General features: G+C 47.8%; 1 protein-coding gene across 1 annotated transcript in view; it reads right to left on the bottom strand.

Annotated features, from left to right (window-relative positions):
- The window catches only part of LOC138473225 (guanylate cyclase 2G-like), a 93,178-nt gene that overhangs the window by 13,168 nt on the left and 58,979 nt on the right, over positions 1-21,031 (bottom strand). The window contains exon 9 of the mRNA XM_069611789.1: positions 6,585-6,692. Within this exon, the coding sequence (XP_069467890.1) occupies positions 6,585-6,692 (108 nt within the window). The remainder of the gene's footprint in view (positions 1-6,584; positions 6,693-21,031) is intronic.

The raw sequence follows: 21,031 nt of genomic DNA on the forward strand, positions 1-21,031 counted from the left end.
TGCTTGAGGAAGTGGAGAGGACAGGAAGGAACGATAAAGATAGAGGGAAACAAGAGAGTGGAATCTTACCCTAAAGGTAATGAATTCCATCTGTCTACAATGACTCCACCCCCTTCCTTTGTCAAAAACATCAAAGGCTCTTTTAGCATACAGAACCCTGGTGCGAGGCTAGTCCTTTTTTTGGATGGGTGTGTCCTTTGCTACTGCTTCCCAGGGCAGCTCCTGCTGGGAGACTGTCCTCCTGGAGAGACAGGTGTCACCAGACCACACAAAAGATCAAAGGCAAGACCCAGACATTCGCTCGACTGCCCTGTGATATGGCAGGGCCAGGCTGTCTGACAACAATACACATAACCCTGAGGTGCAAATTGGGTCGCTGATTCAGCAGGACACAGGTATACTCTATGATATTGGCATGGGGATTGTGGAGAGGGGAGTCTGGCCAGCAAAGCACCCTCTCTGAGAGACTTGCATGCATCATTTCATAGTAAATAAAAATAAAACAGCAAGGACTTCTACACCCTTGACAGATATTAATCCTACACAGCCCCAGTCTTCTAAATTGATAAATTGGGTATTGTGTCACTAGCCCCACTCCCATTTAAAAGGCAATAAACTCTGAGATAAATGTTAATCTAATTAAATAATGCCGTTTAGTGGCGTGACCAAATTAAGTTATCTTGCTTAAGAACTGCTCAGAATTGCTGTCAATTGTGCGCCAGAAATCGTAACACTGTTGTACTTGGGTCTAGTGCTGCTCATTCATTTTAACATTAGAAAGAACAAATCTTGTGTTGTTGCTTATAGAGCAAACCTAGCTCAAGAGCAGCAGGGATTGTGCTTGAATTGGATTTGGCATTTTACACAGTAACACACTACTGCTGGTGGAGGGAAAGAGGGATTTTTATTCATCCGGCAGGTATTGTTGAAAGAGCCACTACTTTAGTGTTTTGTGGAACTGAAGGATGCAGGCTAGCAGGCTAGCTTTGGAGGATGCAGGCTAGCTTTGATTCCAACCTTTTGATAGTTTTGCTATGTGAGCTGTGAGGAGTGTGGCGTTTAGCCGCCAAGAACAGTATGTTTGTTATTTAGGTCTTGCTCTGTGCCAGATTTGACCATTTGTACAGCCTTTTGCTCATTCTGATTCTGCAAGTCTAGCATTTGGGTTACGGGTGGGTTAATTGGAGCAGTGGGAGCAAAGCAGTGGTTGCTGTAAGAACCCCTTTGCAGGCAGACTGGGTATTACTGGTGCGTACATATGGCTGTGTGTTTGCATCGTGAGCAGAATGTGGTAGACCTTGCTGAGTGTTGTTGTCCAGCAAGCCATACCCCTATCACTGGTGTCCCGGTTAATCCAGGGGTAGTGTGAGATGGCAAGTGTGGATGATAGGAATGGGGGAAAGTAGGCAGTGGTTGTTTTTTTGTGAGGCAGGTGGAGGAGTGCTTCGGAAGAGTTGGGTGAGTATTGGGAATGAGTTACGATTGCGGGTTAGATGTTAGACACAGAAAAGAGTTGCAAACCCATCACGGCACAGCATGAGTCCCTTGCATCGCACAAAACACTAGCCTTAAATCAGTGTTCATTTTCACACCATGCATCGGTTTGATGCTCTTGACTTGAATTCATAACTCTGCAGTGTGTCATAGCACTTTAACCGCGTCATGAAAGGAATTAGAGTCTTGGGTAGGTGTCTATCTGGCATATTGTGATGAGGTATGTGACAGAGTTCCTTGCGGAAGGTGAAGCAGTACAGAGTAGCACACCCAAGATGCATTTACATCCCATTTTATTGAAACACAATATCACATACATGTTGGCAATAATCTCGTGTTATTTTTCTAAAAAGGTTTTTTCCAGAGAATACAAAGTTAATTTTAAGTTATGTGCGTTTGCGAGAAATTATGAAAGGGAAAACTATTAATCTGTTCACTTACTTTATGTTTATAAATCAATACCGTTTTGTCATTTATATGTTTATATAATATGAGATATTGCAGTCATCAGTGAACAATGGTTTGGAGGGTTGCGCAGAGCAATGCTAGAGGTTAAGATAAATTCTAAACCTTCCAGTTATCACCCCTTTTGTTTTGCTATAGTCTCCCCAAGGGAGACAGGTATGCCCAGACGTGGGGCTCGTGCCTGCTGGACCTAGAGACCCAAGCTACTCCTCACTGATGAGACCCCAAAGCCTGAAACATGTTTGGGGAAGGCTTGTGGTGTTGTGCAGAAGGGATGTGACCAATCAGTTCTGGCTGCACTGCCCCTTCTCGGGTGGGACCAAGCCTGATTTACATATGGTCATTCCCCTTTTGTAATGGTTTGGCAGGCAAAGAACGATGGTCTGGAGGGTTGCCTAGAGCAATGCCAGAGGTTAAGATTAATTCTAAACCTTCCAGCCATCACCCCTTTTGTTTTTCTATTGAAGAGAAGGTCCCAGGAACGCCCCTCTTGACCCCTATAAAGATGAAAGCCACAAGAGTCAGAGATGCAAGATGCCAGTCACTGTTTGGACAGCCCCCAGGAGGGTCAGTGACAAAAACATATGCAAACAGATATTCTCTCAGACAATCATTCAAACCCTATCCAGAAAACGTCATCATGGATATAGGTGCCCCAACACTGATCATGGATCCAGGTGCCTCTCTGGACATGATTGACTAATGGCAAATATCTAACTGTGCTGATGTCATTGGAAACATCACGACATCGTAACGTTACCCATGAAGCAAACTCGCAACCATGCACGAACTTACACAGACATACACGTGCACTCACAAAGAACATGCTTACACAGTTCTGAAGATAGAGGACAGATACATATACATACTGTCAAAAGCCTTTATTATGTTCTCTCATTAGCCAAATGCAGAAAGGCAGAAAGGCAAGGAAGAACGAGATGCAGAGCAAGCCTGCAGCGGTTTATTGCAACTAACCTTATGGAACTACAGGATAGTTAAAGACACCTTGAAGGACCAAAATACTACTAACCTATAAGAAGAATAGCACGATATAGACATATAGCAATTATAACATAACTATAGCAGAATGATATGAAGCCACAGGCCTCAGGACGAGAGGCGAAGAAAAGCAGAATTAGGCTGCACGAAGCACCAGGCCAGGGCTCGCAGCCAAGGTCAGAGACAAGCAGAACATTCCTAAGCCTCAGAGACAAGGAGCCACCTGCAAAGTATCAGAATAAATCCTCACTAATTGCAGACCAGAAAGCTACATTTTGCAGTCTTCACCCACATGGTGCAGCTGAGACAAACAATGGTCATTTACTTGTGGTGGGAAGAGGAGCAGTACCCAGCGAAGCAACCCTGCAGGCACTCTCAAAGGCAAAGTGGTAATGCCGATGGCAACAATGGGGACACATAGTCTTTCTCATCACCTTGAGAAGGTGCTTGGAGCACTGAGAACAGAGCTGGGTCCCAGGCCTGGGGAGACCAGCTCCAGCGAATGAGAGAACACAAATCCATGGGTGGGTGGCAGAGGGCAAGGGCCAATGGTAACCCTGCAACAATGTAATAGATAGTTTCTGGGGAAAGTTCAGGCAAACCCACCTGACATGCAAGGGCCAGTCAAATAACAACTATATGTGCCAGCTATAGGCAGTACCACTCCAACCACCCAATCACGCAGTCTCTTAGGATTTTGGGGAAGAGTCCTGATTTGTTATGTCAGACCATAACAAAAGCCCCTGGCACGAGCTCAGGAGCTGTGATTGCTGGAGAATTATGTCCTTCCTGCATGATCCCTGTCTGTTATGGAAAATAAAGGACAGTTCTAACTTGCCATTGGCTGAGTCCTCCGTTTGTATGCCGGGGAGGGTTTGTTCGGCTCTGGGTGCTCTGAACAGTGAATGCGTGGTGTGAACCCCGGTCCTCTCTGGCATACTTATACCCTATAGTCACACTCAGTGGGACAGGTATGGCCAGACGTGGGTCCTGTGCCTGCTGGGCCTAGAGACGCAAGCTACTATTCACCGATGAGGCCCAACAAAGCCAAAACCTGTTTGGAGATGCTTGTGGTCTTGTACAGAAGGGATGTGACCAAGCAGTTCGAGCTGGACTGCCTCTTCACGGTTGGGACCAAGTCTGATTAGCCTATGGTCATTCCTCTTTTGTAATGGCTTGGCAGGCGAAGAACGATGGTCAGGAGAGTTGCCCAGAGCCATGCCAGAGGCTATTGGCTGTCGCCACACACCTCAACAATGTCCCTAGTCCACCAATGTATTTCTATGCTAACTATATAGCTAAGCGCAGGAGGCACTGGAAAAAATCACAGCCAAAAACGTCAACAGTGAAAAAATGTCATTTTGGCCATGGCTTCATGAAATTGATTTACAGTGACAATGGCATGGGCAAAGACATTATAAAAATGTTCTGAAGAATTCCTGTGTACTGTAGGTGACATGGCATCTGCTGAATTTTTTATGTGTTGCTCAAGAGAATTAATTTGGCTTTTTACCCAATTTTCCACATAATTTGTAATGTAAAATGCACCATTTCAAAATGTTATCTTAAAAATGTTCTCGGAGGAATCCTCCATCCCAATGTGTGGGAGACAGTCATGCTACTCCATTAAAAATATTCATCTGCCAGCACAGACCTTGAATTATCGATTTATTCCCAATACAAATACCCACTCGGGATCTGCCCATTCCAGTGCACCAAAAGCAGCCTCTGCCTCTGGCATGACTACAGTAACGTCACTGGCTGCACACAGTGGTGGCTGATATGCTTGAGCACCAAGTGTCACTACCTTGTTCGTATGCAAGGTGAAAGATCCAAGGTTTGATTAAAAACATGCTTAACTCGTTCACCCAGTGTGGCATGCCAATGTGGCAGCATGATCGTCATGTGCATTGAGCATGCACAGTGCCACTGGCTGGCCTGGGAATCTGGTGCAGCCCAAACATCTTCAAAAACATTTGGGGGGGCCCTCAACATTCACTTATGCAATTAGGTTATTTTGCACAATTATCCATTAAGGAACAGCTTCATTTTAAACCAAAGATCATGTGACAAAGAGGCACAGAGCCTTCTGAGGGATTGTGACCGGATGTATATTAATTGACCTTTTCACAACTGATCTCGGGAGAATTGACCTAATTTAAAAGGTCAATTAGGACATATATACGGGGGAAAACCCCCGCAACTCCCCAGCCAATGCAAAACCCTCCGCAACCCCACACCCAATCCCCTTATATTATTTATAATCCAAAAATAACCCAATACATATATAAAATAACTAAAATAATATAAAGGTCAATTGTGCAGAAGGTCAACTAGGACTACTATAACTAGGTCAATTAGGACAAAAGGCCAATTGTAAAAGGTCAATTTGGGTAACACCTTGTGACCAGCAGTTTCTTCCTGCTTTCCAAAGGCGTCTTACAAAATGCCAGTGCTTTTCACAGACCACAATTTGAGGTTTTTGAGACACACAGAGATCACTATAAAAATGTTTTTAAAAGTTTTCTCACTTGGGTCCACACAACTGTCATAACAGATTGGATCTGGCATTGAAAGAAAGGCCAGAGAGGTAGACAATGTATGCAGCAATTTCAGGGAAAGATAGCAGGCTTTCCTGACTTTTGTTACTGGACTTTTCATAAATGATTCTATTAATTGTGGGGGCCAAACTGCTTTTCGAAAAGTGTTGCGGGGGATATTTAGTGTTTTGCGCGATTACATCCACTTCAAAGATCTTTGTTTGGCCGCATGGTCACAGGGTGAACACTCAACCCTTTATTTATTTATTTATTTTAATTCTTAATAACGTGCCAGATCACCCGAAGGCCCCATCCTTTCGAGGTTGAAAAAAAAATGGAGAAGAATACAAATCAGTTATTTTTCACTGCCAATACACAGCTATTGGGTGAATGTACGCTTTAAAAATACTCCTGTTTTGTTATGAATATGCTAATTATGAGCTGGGATGACATGAGATAGTAAATAAGAAACACAGTATCCTGTTCATTCATCCACAGTAATTACTTTGTGGTAATTTACTATGAAGTAATTACTTCAAAATGACTTCGATGACTATGGGTATTTAAGGGTTAACGGATAAAAGAGGGGTGGGGAGGGTTTTGTGGAGGGGTAGTAATGAAGGGGAAGGGGGGATGAGGTTGACCCACCCAAAATAAAATTAAAAAAAAATTCAAAGTAACATTTCAAAGTAATTACATCGTATTAAATTTCCAAAAAGTAATTACTGTTAATGAAATGACATGTAACCAAGAAATACTGAGTAGGGTAAACAATTCATATTCACTCTGTGAATGTTCTCGCATTTTTAAATACACATTTTAAAAACAAATGGCATTTTAAGTAGGACATATTTTACCATTCCCACCTCTCTCATAAGGAGACCTGCAGTTTCTTAAACAGCTCAGCGGGGCAGTACATTTTCACTGATTACAGATTGTCCTGCCCAAATGGTGAACCATAGTGCTGCCACAAACAGTGTGCATCATTCATTCAAAACCAGTTACACATTACATTGCAACAACAGTCATCACATTGCACTACTGTAGCCATCCATGTAGAAAACAATGTGCTGCATATAAACTAACCTCAAAGGACCCAATGATGGCTTCCTCCTCTTCAGAACTGAATTCCGGTAAAGGTACCTGCAGCCCAGCTTTCCCCTTCAGCCAGAATGTTTTCTGTTTCCCTTTACCCTAAGGAAGAGTGATGAAGGTTTAATTAAAAAGAGATCATATGGCAATGAGTATGAGTCACTGAAGCGCGAAGAAACGAGACCGGTCTATTTCATTAGTACTCGTTGATGCACAAACAGGGAAGTAAGGTCAACATGCATTGGGTATACTGAAAACCGGAAGGGCTACCATCCCCTCCACCTGGTGCTTCCTGGAGCACAAGACACCACAGCTCCAACCAAACAGCCAAGTGAGGTAAATGCATGCATAATTGCTTGTAGGTGTTTGTTTCTGCACTTCGCGGCTCAATTTGAGTAAATGCCACCTGCCATTTACGCATGCCAAGCCTTACAACGGATGCCTACGGAATGTGTCTGCATTTAGCTGGTGGAGAAAGGCAGATTCCAAAATGTCAAGCTGGTGTAAATGCAAGCGCATTTGTGTGGCGGAGTGGGTGGAACTGCCAGAAATGCTCACTGTTCACCATACAAATCTGTAAAAAATATGGCATGGTGTAAAAAGGATGATGGTGTAAAAATCATGTGTCAACGTTTTACACATGCTTTTAAGATACGCCAAATTGAACATGACTGCCTGCCCAAGAGTTCTGCAACAGAGCTTTGGTACAATTTATTTATTTCATTGTATTTTTATAAAACCCCTAATACCATACATAAGTTCGGTTTCTAAGCACGGACCCGGGATTCGAACCTCTGTTGCTCTGCGTCTTGTCCCTGTGCTATCCTCCATTGACAAAAAGATGCACTTACACCCCTAATTTACACCATACATAATTGTGTCTCTGTGGGTGATCCCCAGTTCCCATTGGACGGGACATGTCATGGGCAGCAGAGACATAAGTTACATATGTGGCAGATTGCGAGTGCTGCTGTTCATGTTCACCCAGAAGGTTCGCTTACGTCTGAGAACGTGACCTTACGTGGGTGTAATCTGTGCAAAATGCAGAGAACTCAATGCCTAGGAGTCAAGAAAACATGTCAAGTTAGAACTTGTGATTGTGTGCTCTTCTTCCTGGCTGCAATGCAGTTACTTGCCCCATTGCTGCAGTCACAGTTGCATACATGCTACCGATTTGACAACATGGGTTCAGCTTCTACACTTCTTGGACCCTTACACCTAGATGGCACACATGTTAGTGAGTGGTGCAGATAAGAAAATGAATTGCAAATGTTTGTGAATGTCCATGTAAGTTATGGCTTGGTGGATATTCATCAACAATTGGGTTAATCTCTTACTCCTCCTACATCACACACCCCTTTCAATGCAACCTTTGCATTTATGTGTACGTTTTGTGCATATTTGTGCACACATTCTGAACTTGCACATGGAAAGAGTTGATTTCTGTGCCGCTGTCAATTTTTGACATTGAAGCAAATTTGAAACTTTGCCTGGAGTTCCAAAAGTGAGTCACATCCATACAAGGGTATTTTTTTTAGCCAGAAGACATTGGAAAAACTAAGGGCCTGATTCATGGAATGTTTGCCCGGTTCAAAATTACTTTGCACTGCCACACAACCCCATATTCTAGGAACCGTGCAAAGTGTGTTTTTGCTGTGCAAAGTCCGGGCAAAGTCATTTTCTACAAAAATGCACTTTGCACGGTTCCATGAATCAGGGTTTGTGTCGGCAGAGCAAAGTCACTTTGAACTGGGCAAATATTTCATGAATCGGGCCTTAAGTAAACAAATTCACTTGTTTACTATGTTTTGAAATAAATGACTTAAGACATTAGTACAAGTTCAGCAGTATTGGAAATTCTGGCAGTATTTACAAAATAATGTCGAAATGACCATACCTGGGATTCAGGGTTTTGAGCAATTCCTATGCACAACTAGTGGATCTGGTAACGTGGCTCAGCGGGTTGAGCATTCACTGCTGTGATATGTTTGTGATTTGCAGATCACAGTTCAAATCCGTACAAGTCCAACGCAGCCTTTCATCCTTCTGACGTTGATGAAGGAGTACTGATTATGGCTCGGTGATCATTGTATGTAAATGTTCTATGTATATTGCTTTGGCGAAAGTACTAGCAAATGATCATGACCAGTGGAGGAAGAGTTTCTGCCAAGTTCACCTATTTTGACCTCCACATAGATGGTGGAGGTACAAAATGGAAAAGGACACTAAAAAAGTGCTTACCCTCAGTACAGCAAGCAAATGTTTTTGGAGCAAAGGAAGGGGTTTAAAAAGAAAGCATCTCTGATGCCCCATCGAAACCATTTTACACATATAAGCATTGCGGAGTGCTGGAGAGTGCAGCTGAGCTGCAGGACCATTTGTTGCAGAGTCGCTGTTTCTTCCAGGAATGCTAACTGACTAGCACATGGCTTCACAAAAACCACGTATCAGTGCACGTGCCGCGGAGTGCTCGTAGAGTGCAGTTGAGCTGCAGGACCATTTTATGCAGAGTCGCTGTTTCCCTCAGTAACGCTAACGGAGTAGCATATAGCTACAGAAAAACAGCATGACGGCGCAGAGAGTGCAGGAGAGAGCAGATGAGCTGCAGGACCGTTTGATGCAGAGTTGCTGTTTTCCCAAAGAACGTTAAAGAAGTAGCACATAGTTACAGAACAACCATGTGTCAGCACAGAGTGCATTGCGGAGTGATGGAGAGTGCAGTTGCGCTGCAGTTTGACAGAGGTTGGGCGGCCTGGATAGCTGTGTATTACAGGTAATCCCCCTGAATATGGGTGGTTGTATCAAGCTACTGAACCTGTTTTTCTATTTATGAGTTACACAGCAAAAGTAAAAGCAGCAACCAAATACCTCACTGGTGCAGATGCTCCAGAAACTACGGTACTTGCCACAGCCACTCCCGCTCCATTATCGCCAAAGCTCTGTATCTTTTTGACTGGATCTCTCTGATCAACAGTGACCAAAGGTAATAAAATAACAAACTTTTCCCTACTATGATTATGGGCCCTAACGATCCGAATAGGGGGAATAGCTTGGCGGAGCCGGCACGATTCCCAGTTAAGACAATCCTAGCGAGCCAGATCAGGCAGGATCTCGCAGTCTGAATGGGGCCTATCCTGGTGCTATGTCTACTGACGAACAACAGAGGAATGATAGTTAAACTGAAACAATGACGCTGGATTCACAAGGGTCTCCCATCTTTGGGGACTTTGAATCTTCCTTGACTGAAAATTCTACTATGTCCACTCCTGCCATGAATCACTCAAGAGATCTCAGGACTTTTCCTGACTTTAATAAAAACAGATGATACAGGGCCTACATCAGTGATAGCGATACACCTTGTATTAACTTTATTCATGAACCTGCTGCATACTACACTTCTAAAAACAATAAACACTAGATTGGTTAAGTGGGAAGCTGCTAAAGACACCATTTTTAAATTAAAATTGCAGTCCACACTGAGCTCTGCGATGAACTGCAAAGGAGTGTCCGAACTTGGCAGTGTAGCATAAGGGCAATTGCAAGTTCTGCCCTAGAGGATATAAATCAAAGTGTAGTGTGTAACACAGATCAAATAGCTAGGGAGGATTGATTGATTATTTATAACGTGCTTAATACCCAGAGGTTTCTAAACGCGTACCTGGGGATCGAACCTGTGTTGCTCCAGGTCATCTTGCTTTCAAGGCAAGCGCGTTGCACCTGAGCTATCCTCCCGAGATCACCTATTGCCATTGATGGGAGCTTAAACGCAATCCACGTGAACTGTTTGGCCCAAAAATCATGTACATCTGCTAAACAGACTCAAGAAAAGAAAACTAAAAACCAAAACATCTTCCAGAAAATGTTTGCCCAACCAGAGTGGCAAGGAAACATCCCCCACAGTAATAACAGAGAATATCACAAAGCAGCAAGTTATTAATGTAAGCCAAAAACTTGCTGCCCAAAATAAAAGTATGGAGGAGCATGAATTAGCCCTCATGGAGCCTGGAAGTCTTCATGAAGTGGAACCCTTGCTCGATGGAGGTGTCAAAGAAAGGCATGTCCCTGTTTCACTCACTGAGAACAGGTTGGAGCGTCTTCACACAGACGACACACAACATAACACGCAACGTTGTAAAGATGGTAGCCCAGTATGCAGAGGTGTTAATTCAACCAGTGGGATGACCTCATGCATCCTAACTGTTTGAACACCACCCCATCCGTGCCCCCTTGTGACTGTCTTTTTTTAATATAATGGTTTTGTAGCTTGGTAGCTTGAGATGACCTCATGTCTAAGAGCAGTTCTTTCTTCTTCTGAGTGGGCGGGCATCAACCCCAGCCTTGACACTGACCAAGCTGTTCTTGGTGGGGTTAGAAGTGTTCCAGCTTAAATTGACAGATGAGCTGGTAACCATTCTCCACTGCGCCGTCTGAAACTACTATTGAAGTATCTATTTAAGGAGCAACAGATCGAATATCCTGGCACTGCTCTTCGAAATTCCCAGCCACAGACTTATCTCATCACATGACATAAACTTAGTAGAATGTATTGCTCCAAAGAGAAACCACTGTGTAACTATGGACATTCCATCCAGGTTTGTGTATCACACTCTAATTGACTGGGGTTGCTTGTGTTTCCGTGCAGAGGGGACCTCGGCCGAGTACTTTGGGCAGAGCTGTTCCCATTGGTGGCAGTACCTTGCTGATTTGCATATGGCTGGACCCTCTTTGCAATGGTGCAGACGGGCTAGAAAACTGTGGCGTGAAAGGTTGCCCAGAGCAATGTCAGTGGTTCAGATTAATTTGAAACCTTCAACCCATCAATTCTTTGGTTTTAGTTTGTCACTCTAATTAAGGAGGCTAACACACTGAGGCAGTTGGGATATGATCCAGTTCCCTATGAATCCCAGTCTACCTCAGTCACTGATGGAGTTGTGCGTATGGGAGTTGCAGTGGACAATTGTCCTGGGCAATTGGGGGTCAAAGGGGTAGGGTACTAGATGAAATTCGTACCCAAGTGCTCTAGCAAGGCTGTGTGGAACCCCTGGGGAAAGATGACGGGTCACGCAAGTTTACTAACCCAAACGCACAGGCACCCCTAAAACAGAAAATGACGTGCACGCGACCCCTCGTAGACCACGTGCGTGGGAAAAGGAACCTGCACTACGCTGTGGCACCCAGAAACACAAAAATGAACGTATGCGTGTCACACGCAGCCTACAATGACCTCTGAAGGGGTACGCTACACACGGGGCTAGCACAGTTGGTAAATACGTGCGCGACTCACCGTCTGCCTGGGAAAAGAGCGTGAAAAATATGCGCATGTGCGCGTTGGCAACACCCCCGCCAAAAGAAGATTTGTACACTGTCTGAGGAGACAGGACAAATGGAGAAGTGAACGCTGTTTGAGGAAACAGGTCGAAGAGAAAATCAGAAAAATACTGACAGAGGTAACAGGGAGTACGAACTAGAAACGCTGTGAAGTAAATCGCGTGTGAACCGAGTACAGATTTCACCCACTCGCTCTCCACGAGAAGCACGTACAAGGAAATGACGTACTACACGTACATTTTAAACCGCCCCACAGGTCCAACGTCACTTCCGCGTATACGCACTGCGGCACTATCCTCCATTTACGCGGGCTGACACTCGGACGTGCAGTTTTTGGTCTTGTAACATTCCCCCGGGTACAGGGACACGCCCGCGCGTGTCACGTCACAGACGCGCCTGCGCTGTCAGGGCCTTTGGTCCAATGGAATCGCGTACACAGGCCAATCGCGTGTGGAACTTCTCGCGCACCCCTGAAATACACGCGCCCAGGCCAATCGCGTGTGGAACTTCTCACGCACCCCTGAAATACACGCACACGCTCCCCCAGGCCTGATCGCGTGTGGAAGTTCTCGCGCACCTCTGAAATACACGCGCCCAGGCCAATCGCGTGTGGAACTTCTCGCGCACCCCTGAAATACACGCGCCCAGGCCAATCGCGTGTGGAACTTCTCACGCACCCCTGAAATACACGCACCCAGGCCAATTGCGTGTGAAACTTCTCACGCACCTCTGAAATACAAGCACACGCTCCCCCAGGCCCGATCGCATGTGGAACTTCTCGCGCACCTGTGAAATACATGCACACGCTCCCACAGGCCCGATCGCGTGTGAAACTTCTCGTGCACCTCTGAAATACACGCACACGCTCCCCCAGGCCCGATCGCGTGTGAAACTTCTCGCACACCTCTGGTATACACGCACACGCTCCCCCAGGCCCGATCGCGTGTGGGACTTCTCGCGCACCTCTGAGATACACGCACACGCTCCCCCAGGCCCGATCGCGTGTGGGACTTCTCGCGCACCTCTGAGATACACGCACACGCTCCCTCAGGCCCGATCGCGTGTGGAACTTCTCACGCGTGTAGAACTTTGGCACACATTTTTTTCCTGCGCAGGGACGCTACCGCCTGCTTTCGTGTGGCGGACATGTATGGGCCAGTGCACGTCTTTGGCCGTGCGCTGTTTTTCCCTATTCGATTCCATGAATACGTGTTGTAGGCGAGCGTGTGGGCGTTCTGCGCACTTGCCTCCTGTACTTCCCCCGTGACGCCCACATTTTCACGAGTTGTTCCCATTCTGCGTGTAACGCCCCGTGTTACACCTACTTTTGTTATGTGCGCCGCGCTATGTGCGAATTCGCTGTGGCCTTATCGCACGGCGCTCGATGACCTGTGCGCCAGCGTGCGCCAGCGTACGCCAGCGTGCGCCGTGCACTTTTTCAGCGCACATCCCACATTTTGCGCGTGCATGGACTTCCATGAATAGATGTACAATGTTTTCTGTGCGATAATCGCACTTGCACTGCGATTTTCGCTATTTCACTGTGAATCGCACGTTTTCACACGCATGCGCCGTTTTTTCGGTGCACATTAATTCCATGAATCGGCCTGTAAGTCTGTATTAGTTAAGAGCTGTGAGTGCCCACATGCATTCCAGAAAACTACTCTAAGCACATTTACTAAAGCTGACAATAATCTCACATGCCCTGAACTGGTGTTGGTTAAGGCACCCGCAAGCCATGACCAATCACTACCACCAAACTATTTGGTCTTGTTTAGCTTTAGCAAACTGATAGAGTGACTTCCAGTCTGACCACCTGCTAATGAGATTGTTAAGTCCTCCATATACTGTGGCCTAAAAGAATTTAGATCGGCCAACTTGGGTTAGTAAACTTGCGTGACCCGTCATCTTTCCCCAGGGGTTCCATACAGCCTTGCTAGAGCACTTGGGTACGAATTTCATCTAGTACCCTACCCCTTTGACCCCCAATTGCCCAGGACAATTGTCCACTGCAACTCCCATACGCACAACTCCATCAGTGCCATGGCTGGGAGGCGAGCAAGTGGTAAGAGTGGCAAAGGTAGCCGAGCCTCAAGAGGTGGGCGTGGTGGGCGCGGTAGGGGACGTGGCCAGGATTTGCAGACTACCCCTAGCCCCCCACGTCTGGAGGACCAGTCAGGGACACACATCCCCCCCCCATGGTTGAGGGAAACGTGGCTGACACCATCCCTGCTCAGCCCTTGTTGGACCGGCCCGTTGTGGCACCTGACCTAGCACAGGGTGACTCCCAGGCTGACTTCCAGGTCGCCAAGTCTAGGCCACGGGTGGCGGCGCAAGCCAGTGTAACCAGGCCACGTGGTACAGGGGTAGCCATGTCATCTGCTGCCCCGAGTAGGCGGGGTGGGGAGGCTGCAGGGGCAGCTGCAGCTCCGTCCACCCCAGCTCTGACTCTCCCAGCGAGGACAGTGTTGGTCCCGGTACATCAGACTGAGGTTCCCCCTGCCATCATCACACTTCAGCTAATGCCTGCAGAAAGTCATGTGGTCAGTGTGCCATCGCACACTACTACTACACAGTCTACCGGTGCTCCTGCCTCTAGTGTCCAGAGCGGCGTAGGGCACTCTGGATCCCCACCACCCACAAAAAGAAAAAGGAAGAGTGCTCGTCCAGTACAGGCTGATGACACCGACACAGCTACACGGTCCGGCACGCCAAGGAAGCCTAGCTTCAATGATGCCGAACTGGATGCATTTGTGCAGTATCTGTCCGAACATGACGCCGAAATGTTGGTCACTTCAGGGTGTAGGATTACACCTGCTTGACGTCAGGCACACTGGCAGTCCATCGCGGACAGCATAAGAGCCCAGCTGTTGAGTGCTACAAGCGCTGGAACGACCTTAAGCGTAGGGCAAAGAAAAAGCTGGCCTCAAGTCATGCCGCAACTCTGGTGACTGGAGGTGGGTCCCCACAAGAGGACATTGAACTCACTCTACATGAGCATGTTGCTGGGACCTACGTCACAGAGGAGCAGATCCAAGGTGTGGGAGAACTGTCAGATTACGAGGCATTGTCCGGTGAGTGCACATGCATGTGTGTGTGATCCATGTGTATGTTGTTTGTGGGAGGGGTTCTGGTTGAGTCCCAGGTCAGGGTGTGTGTGCCTGAGTGTTTTGGGCCACCCATGTGCTTCATCCAATGCATTTGGCACCCCGGGATTTGGGTATTACAGTATCCCTTCTGCCCACAGTAGGCATTTTGCACTACATCGCGCCAGTTGCCCTTGAAGTGGCATCTTGCTACAACATTGTTCCGTATTTAGCTGTGTTCATTCAGGCTGATTGTAGATATTCACCTGGTTCTACTGCGCATCACTCTGCCCTATTGTCACATATATGACATGCCTATGGTGTGATGGCATGTGTCATGTATGTGTATTGGACATGCCACTCACAGGCCAATGAGTGATGGCACTGCTAGCCAGCATGTAGCTAATGTGTTGCTCTCCCATCTTGGTGTCATCAGTGTCTGACATTTTCCTCCCCTTCCAACTCATGGACAGTGCATGCATGGGAGGGTTATATCAAGTACTGGTACTGTAGCTTGTCTGGCCTAATAGCGTGCCATGGTGCTAATGCCTGTTTCCATTTTTTGTCTTTCATGTTTTTGCAGAGGATGACGCACCTGATGCTGTTGAGGGAGAGGAGATGGTGCAGGCCCAGGAGGGATCTGAAGCACGACCAGGCACCAGTGGGGGACGTGGTTTGGTGGTGGGGGAGAACCCTCTCTTGCTGCAGGCCATACTGTCCAGGGGTGTCCCTGGCTGCACCTCCCCAGAACTCTTTTCAGGTGTTGATTCGGATGAGACCTATGTGGATTCGCAGGTATGTGTTCATGGAAGGGATACTGTTCTGTCCGACCCACCTGCACCAGGGGTAGAGCCCACTATGGGGATGTCAGTGTTGGTAGGTGCGCCTGTGGTGGTTACGGATGCAGGGCCACACTCCGCAACATCTGATCCTGTTCCTGGGCGAGCAGTTCCGAGGGGAAATGCAGTCCTGCAGCCTCAGGCAGTGCCGACACAGCAAGGCGCAGTTCGCCTTGCCCCAGACAGGTGTGTTGCCCGCCAACGTGGTGAACGTCCGCCACTGGGCAATACCGCATGGGAGCAATCCATATACGGTATGGCCAACCAACAGGCAGCATCATCAGAAATGATTGCTCAAGCCATGGAGAGGGTGGCCACTTCCATTGTCCCCCCAGAAAGGCAGATGGAGCTACTACAGCAGGCAACAGACTCCATTTGCCAATCAGTCAGGGAGGACATGTTGGCGTCCAACAGGGACAGACAGGCAGCCCTGGACAATCTGAGGGAATCAATTTCTCTAGATGCCCAGGGACAGAGGGAAGCCCTGAGGGGAGAGGTCAGGCACCTCAGGCAGACTCTTGTGGACCCTGAGGCTTCCACTGTCACCAGGACGAAACAGCTACTGGAGCGCGTCATCCGTACGCTCTCAGCAGAGATGAAGGCAACCCGGGCGGAGGCCTTGGCAACACGTCGGGTGTTGCATGGGGATCTCCGCACCATATCCCTCCAGAACGAGGTCTTCCACACCCGCATGCTTGCTGCCATGGAGGACCAAACTAGGGCTTTGCGTGGGCTGCCTCCCATAGCACCACCACCTCCTGTGGCAGCAGCAGCAGAGGTTGAGGAGAGCGAATCCAGCAGTGAATCTCCCACAATTTAGTAGCCGTGCAGGCCATGAGCCCATGGAGGTGTTTTTTTTCCCCAACATTCACGCAGGTGGCTGTTGGTGGCCACCCTGTCCTCAGACCTCCTGGGTAGCCTCCCCACCCCCCTGGCCCACACATGGCCATTTTTGATTTTTGATTTTTGATTTTTGATTTTTTGTTGCAGTGTGTTGCCTTGTGTGGCTCCCGTGGGCATCTACTGTATTCTGGCTGGGCACATGCAGGCTTGTCCTGAGTTTGGGTTAGATGCTTGGGTTCGTGAGACACACACCCCTCCTGCTTCCCGTTTCCATGGGCTTGCAAAGGGTGTGCCCAAGTGACAGTGACTTCCACAGGGATGCTGGACTCCCACGACATGTGTGGGCAGTCTGTAGTCAATGCTGTGTATACATTCCTAGTGCATATTGTTGTTGTATTGTGCACTGCATGGTGTATTGATGTGTGCTTGTGCATCCATGTCTCCCTCCTAATTTGCAGGTTCATTCCTCATGTCTTCACAAGGCCGTCCACTTTGGAGATGGAGCTCATGTTGTGAGCAGTGGACTTCCAGATGTGCGTGGCAACAACACTGTACAGTTGGAGGTGGTGGATGTGCTGGCATTCTCATGTTGTAAGAATACGTATCCTTTGCCTTAGTAATGTCATGTTTATGCTATGTTGATTGTATTGTGGTAAGTATTTGGTCATCTGTGTTGTTGTTTCTACATTTATGTGGGCATATTGTGTGTGGCCAGTTTCCATTAGGGACACTGTACTTTGTGACACGTGTCATGTTTGGGGGATGACTTTGTTTGCTCTCACATGGCATGTCATGCCATGGTGTGTTGGGTGGCGGTGCTGGGGAGGGGTTGGGTGACATGGCACTGTTGTCATGTTGTGTCTTGCAAGGGGGTAATGATTTTAGCAGCATTGAAGTGTGTCTTTTGAACACAGCATTGGTGGTGTTTGTGTAGGTAGGGAAGCACACAATGGAACACTTCCAGATGTACAATCTCGGGCTGGTATGGTTGTGACAGTTGACTGTCCATTGACACATCATAATTGTCAGTTACAATCATCATTGATTGTCAGCTGCTATGTGCCACGGCTGTGTGCACTCCACAAGGGTGTGATTTTATGTGAAGTAATTAGCCACAAGCTGCGTACGGGCTGCCTCACCCCGTGCCCTTTCCCCTCCCATGCGCAGTGGGCATGCATGTGGTTGGGGATGTGGGGGCACCACCATGTCCACGGCCAGGCCCCGGCGTGTTGCAACGTTGTGCAGGACACATGCTGCCACTATGATCCTGCACACTACTGGGGGAGCGTATAACAGCTGCCCGCCAGAACGGTTAAGGGAGCGGAAGCGTGACTTGAGCACTCCGAATGTGCGCTCCACGATGCCCCGGGTTGCAATGTGGGCTGTGTTGTATCTTACCTGCGGTGGCGTGGTGGGGTTCTGAATTGGCGTCATCATGTGGGTGCTGAGAGGGTAGGCACTGTCCCCTGGGGAGGTGGTGATGGGTATCATTAGTGGGGTTGTGACATTACTCAGTATCTGACATGCATGCATGCACAGTGGCATTTATACTCACCGAGCAGCCATGTATCGCCATGCCGCCCAGCTTCTATGTCCCGGTTTAGGGTAGACATTCTGTAGATGAAACTGTCGTGGGTGGAGCCTGGATAGTTGGCATATACTGAGGTGATGATTCCCTTGGCATCACATACTACCTGGGCGTTGATGGAATGCCAGTGCTTGCGGTTTCTATAGATGTGCTCAGTTGCCCTGGGGGGACGTAGAGCCACATGGGTGGAATCAATGGCACCTAGCACTTTGGGGAATTGTGCCACCCTGTAGAAATCCTGGGCGACAGCCTGCCTCTCTGCAGGTGTTCTGGGCAGGTATATGTGCCTGCGGACTGATGGGCGTGCAGTGATGATGGCCAAGACCTGGTGTAGGCAGCGTGACTGCGTGGCCTGTGACACCCCCCCACTATGGCACTTGTCCGCTGAAATGATCCAGTGGCCAAGAAGTGCAGTACATTGAGGACCTTCTCCAGGGGGCTGAGTGCTTGGGAGCACAGGGTGGTTGATGTGAGGTCATCCTCCCACTCACTGACCAGGTCGAGTATTATGTGAGGTGGAAACCTGTACCTCCCATGCACATGGTCATCAGGCATCCCAAAAAGGCTGGTTCTGGGTGTAAAAATTCTGGCCCGGACTATTCTCCTCCTCCTCCTGCGGTATTCCATGGCCACTGCTGCTAGGAACGGTATGTTCATCCTGGCGTCTGAGCTTGTTTGTTGTTTGCGTGCACTTTTATGCTGTGCGGGTGGATGTACGCCTACTTCCTGCTGGCGTACGTGTTTCCGGATTGGCCACGTTTGATTCAATGAATACGTGTTGTAGGCGAGCGTGTAAAACTTCCCGCGCAGCCCTGGAATACCCGCATCCAGCCCAATCGCGTGTGGAACTTCTCACGCACCCCTGAAATACACGTACCCCACTCCCCCAAGCACGATCGCGTGTGAAACCACCTGCGAGCCCCTGAAATACATGTACCACGCTCCCCCAGGCCCGATCGCGTGTGAAACTTCTCGCGCACCACTGAATTATACACACACGCTCCCCCAGGCCCGATCGCGTGTGGAACTTCTTGCGCACCCCTGAAATACACGCACCCAAGCCATTCGCGTGTGGAACTTCTCGTGCACCCCTGAATTACACACGCCCAGGCCATTCGTGTGTGGAACGTCTTGCGCACCCCTGAACTACACGCGCCCAGGCCAATCGCATGTGGAACTTCTCGTGCACCCCTGAAATACACGCACACGCTCCCCCAGGCTCGATCGCGTGTGGAACTTCTCGCACACCTCTGGAATACATGCGCCCAGGCCAATCGCGTGTGGAACTTCTCGCGCACCTCTGAATTACACGCACACGCTCCCCCAGGCCCGATCGCGTGTGGAACTTCTCGCGCACCCCTGAAATATACGCGCCCAGGCCATTCGCGTGTGGAACTTCTCGCGCACCCCTGAATTACACGCGCCCAGGCCATTTGCGTATTGAATTCTCGCGCACCGCTGAAATACACGCACACACTCCCCCGAGGCCAGATCCCGTGTGAAACTTCTCACACACGCGTGTTCCCGAAACCCGTAATACGCGTTCCCCGCTTTGCGTTTGCTGTTTGCTAGTCCGGTAAACTGGTACAGGGTTGGCGCAGCCCTTTGCAATGGTTTTGCGATCTTGATGGCCTTTCCTTGCGCGAGGGCCTTCTTGGGGGCGTAACTGGCGCTGCTGCAGGGTCGCTGCGCCACTCTGCGCCACGTCTGCTTTTGGAGGCGAGAATCCATGAATACGCTGTGCGCGGAAATTGATTTTATCGCACGCGGCTGGCGCAGACATTCGCACGGGCACGCTGTGCGCCAGCCGCGTGCGAAACTTTTGTGCGAAATTCTATGAATTACCCTGTATATTTAGATGGCTAATATGTGGGGAGCCCATCGGGGGGTCTAATCACAGCTATTAAAACTGACGCAGGCATAAAGATGATCAGTTACTGCAACATCAGGAGGGGGCGCTAGCAACCCTTCCGTCTCTTGAATCCGGTAAGACAAGTGAAGATCTTTTAATTATTCATATGTACTGCCATCAATAATATAGCGACTTTCCATTTGTTGGGGTAAAATATCAGTGTATCTGAAGTTATGGTATTCTAATGATAATTCGGTGAACATTATTCTGGTGGGTGATCTGAACTCCACCTACATTCTAGGCAATATTGATGGAAGAGAGAGAGAGAATTCTTAAAGAGCCTATTTTATAAACTAATAAGGCACTCTATAGGACTCTCTGGACAGGCCCTGTAGATATCTTTGGATGCACATGTAAAATGATACCATAGCGTGAGATATACCAATGCAGTGCACTGGGCATAGAGAAGACGCCTACTCAACTCTAGATTGTATTTTTCTCTCTCTGGAATTATCAACAAATGCCAAAACTTTGGTGTAAGGAATTGTGCACTAAGTGACCATAATATGATCTTGTCGACTTTTGACTTACAGGTTAGCAATACCATTAATGAGGGTCCCACCTTATTGGAAATAAATTGTGTGAATAATCGACTAAAACGTGAGAAGATTTTTGATCAAATTAGTAATGTATTTTTTGATACAACATTAGAGTGGAAGTCAGGTACTTTTACTCTAGATTCAATAATCTTAGTATGAAAACGGCACATTTAAGAAATTTGCGAGTAGGAAAAAACATTTGCATGTTTTCAATGAACAAGTACATTCTCACAAAAATAACCTGACAGAAGATTCAAATAATCAGAAGCCGTGGCAGAGATCCATCACACATGAAAACGGCAATTA

The sequence above is a fragment of the Ambystoma mexicanum genome, chromosome 8 (genome assembly GCF_040938575.1).
Source record: "Ambystoma mexicanum isolate Mex_15411 chromosome 8, UKY_AmexF1_1, whole genome shotgun sequence".
Taxonomy (NCBI): Eukaryota; Metazoa; Chordata; class Amphibia; order Caudata; family Ambystomatidae; genus Ambystoma; species Ambystoma mexicanum.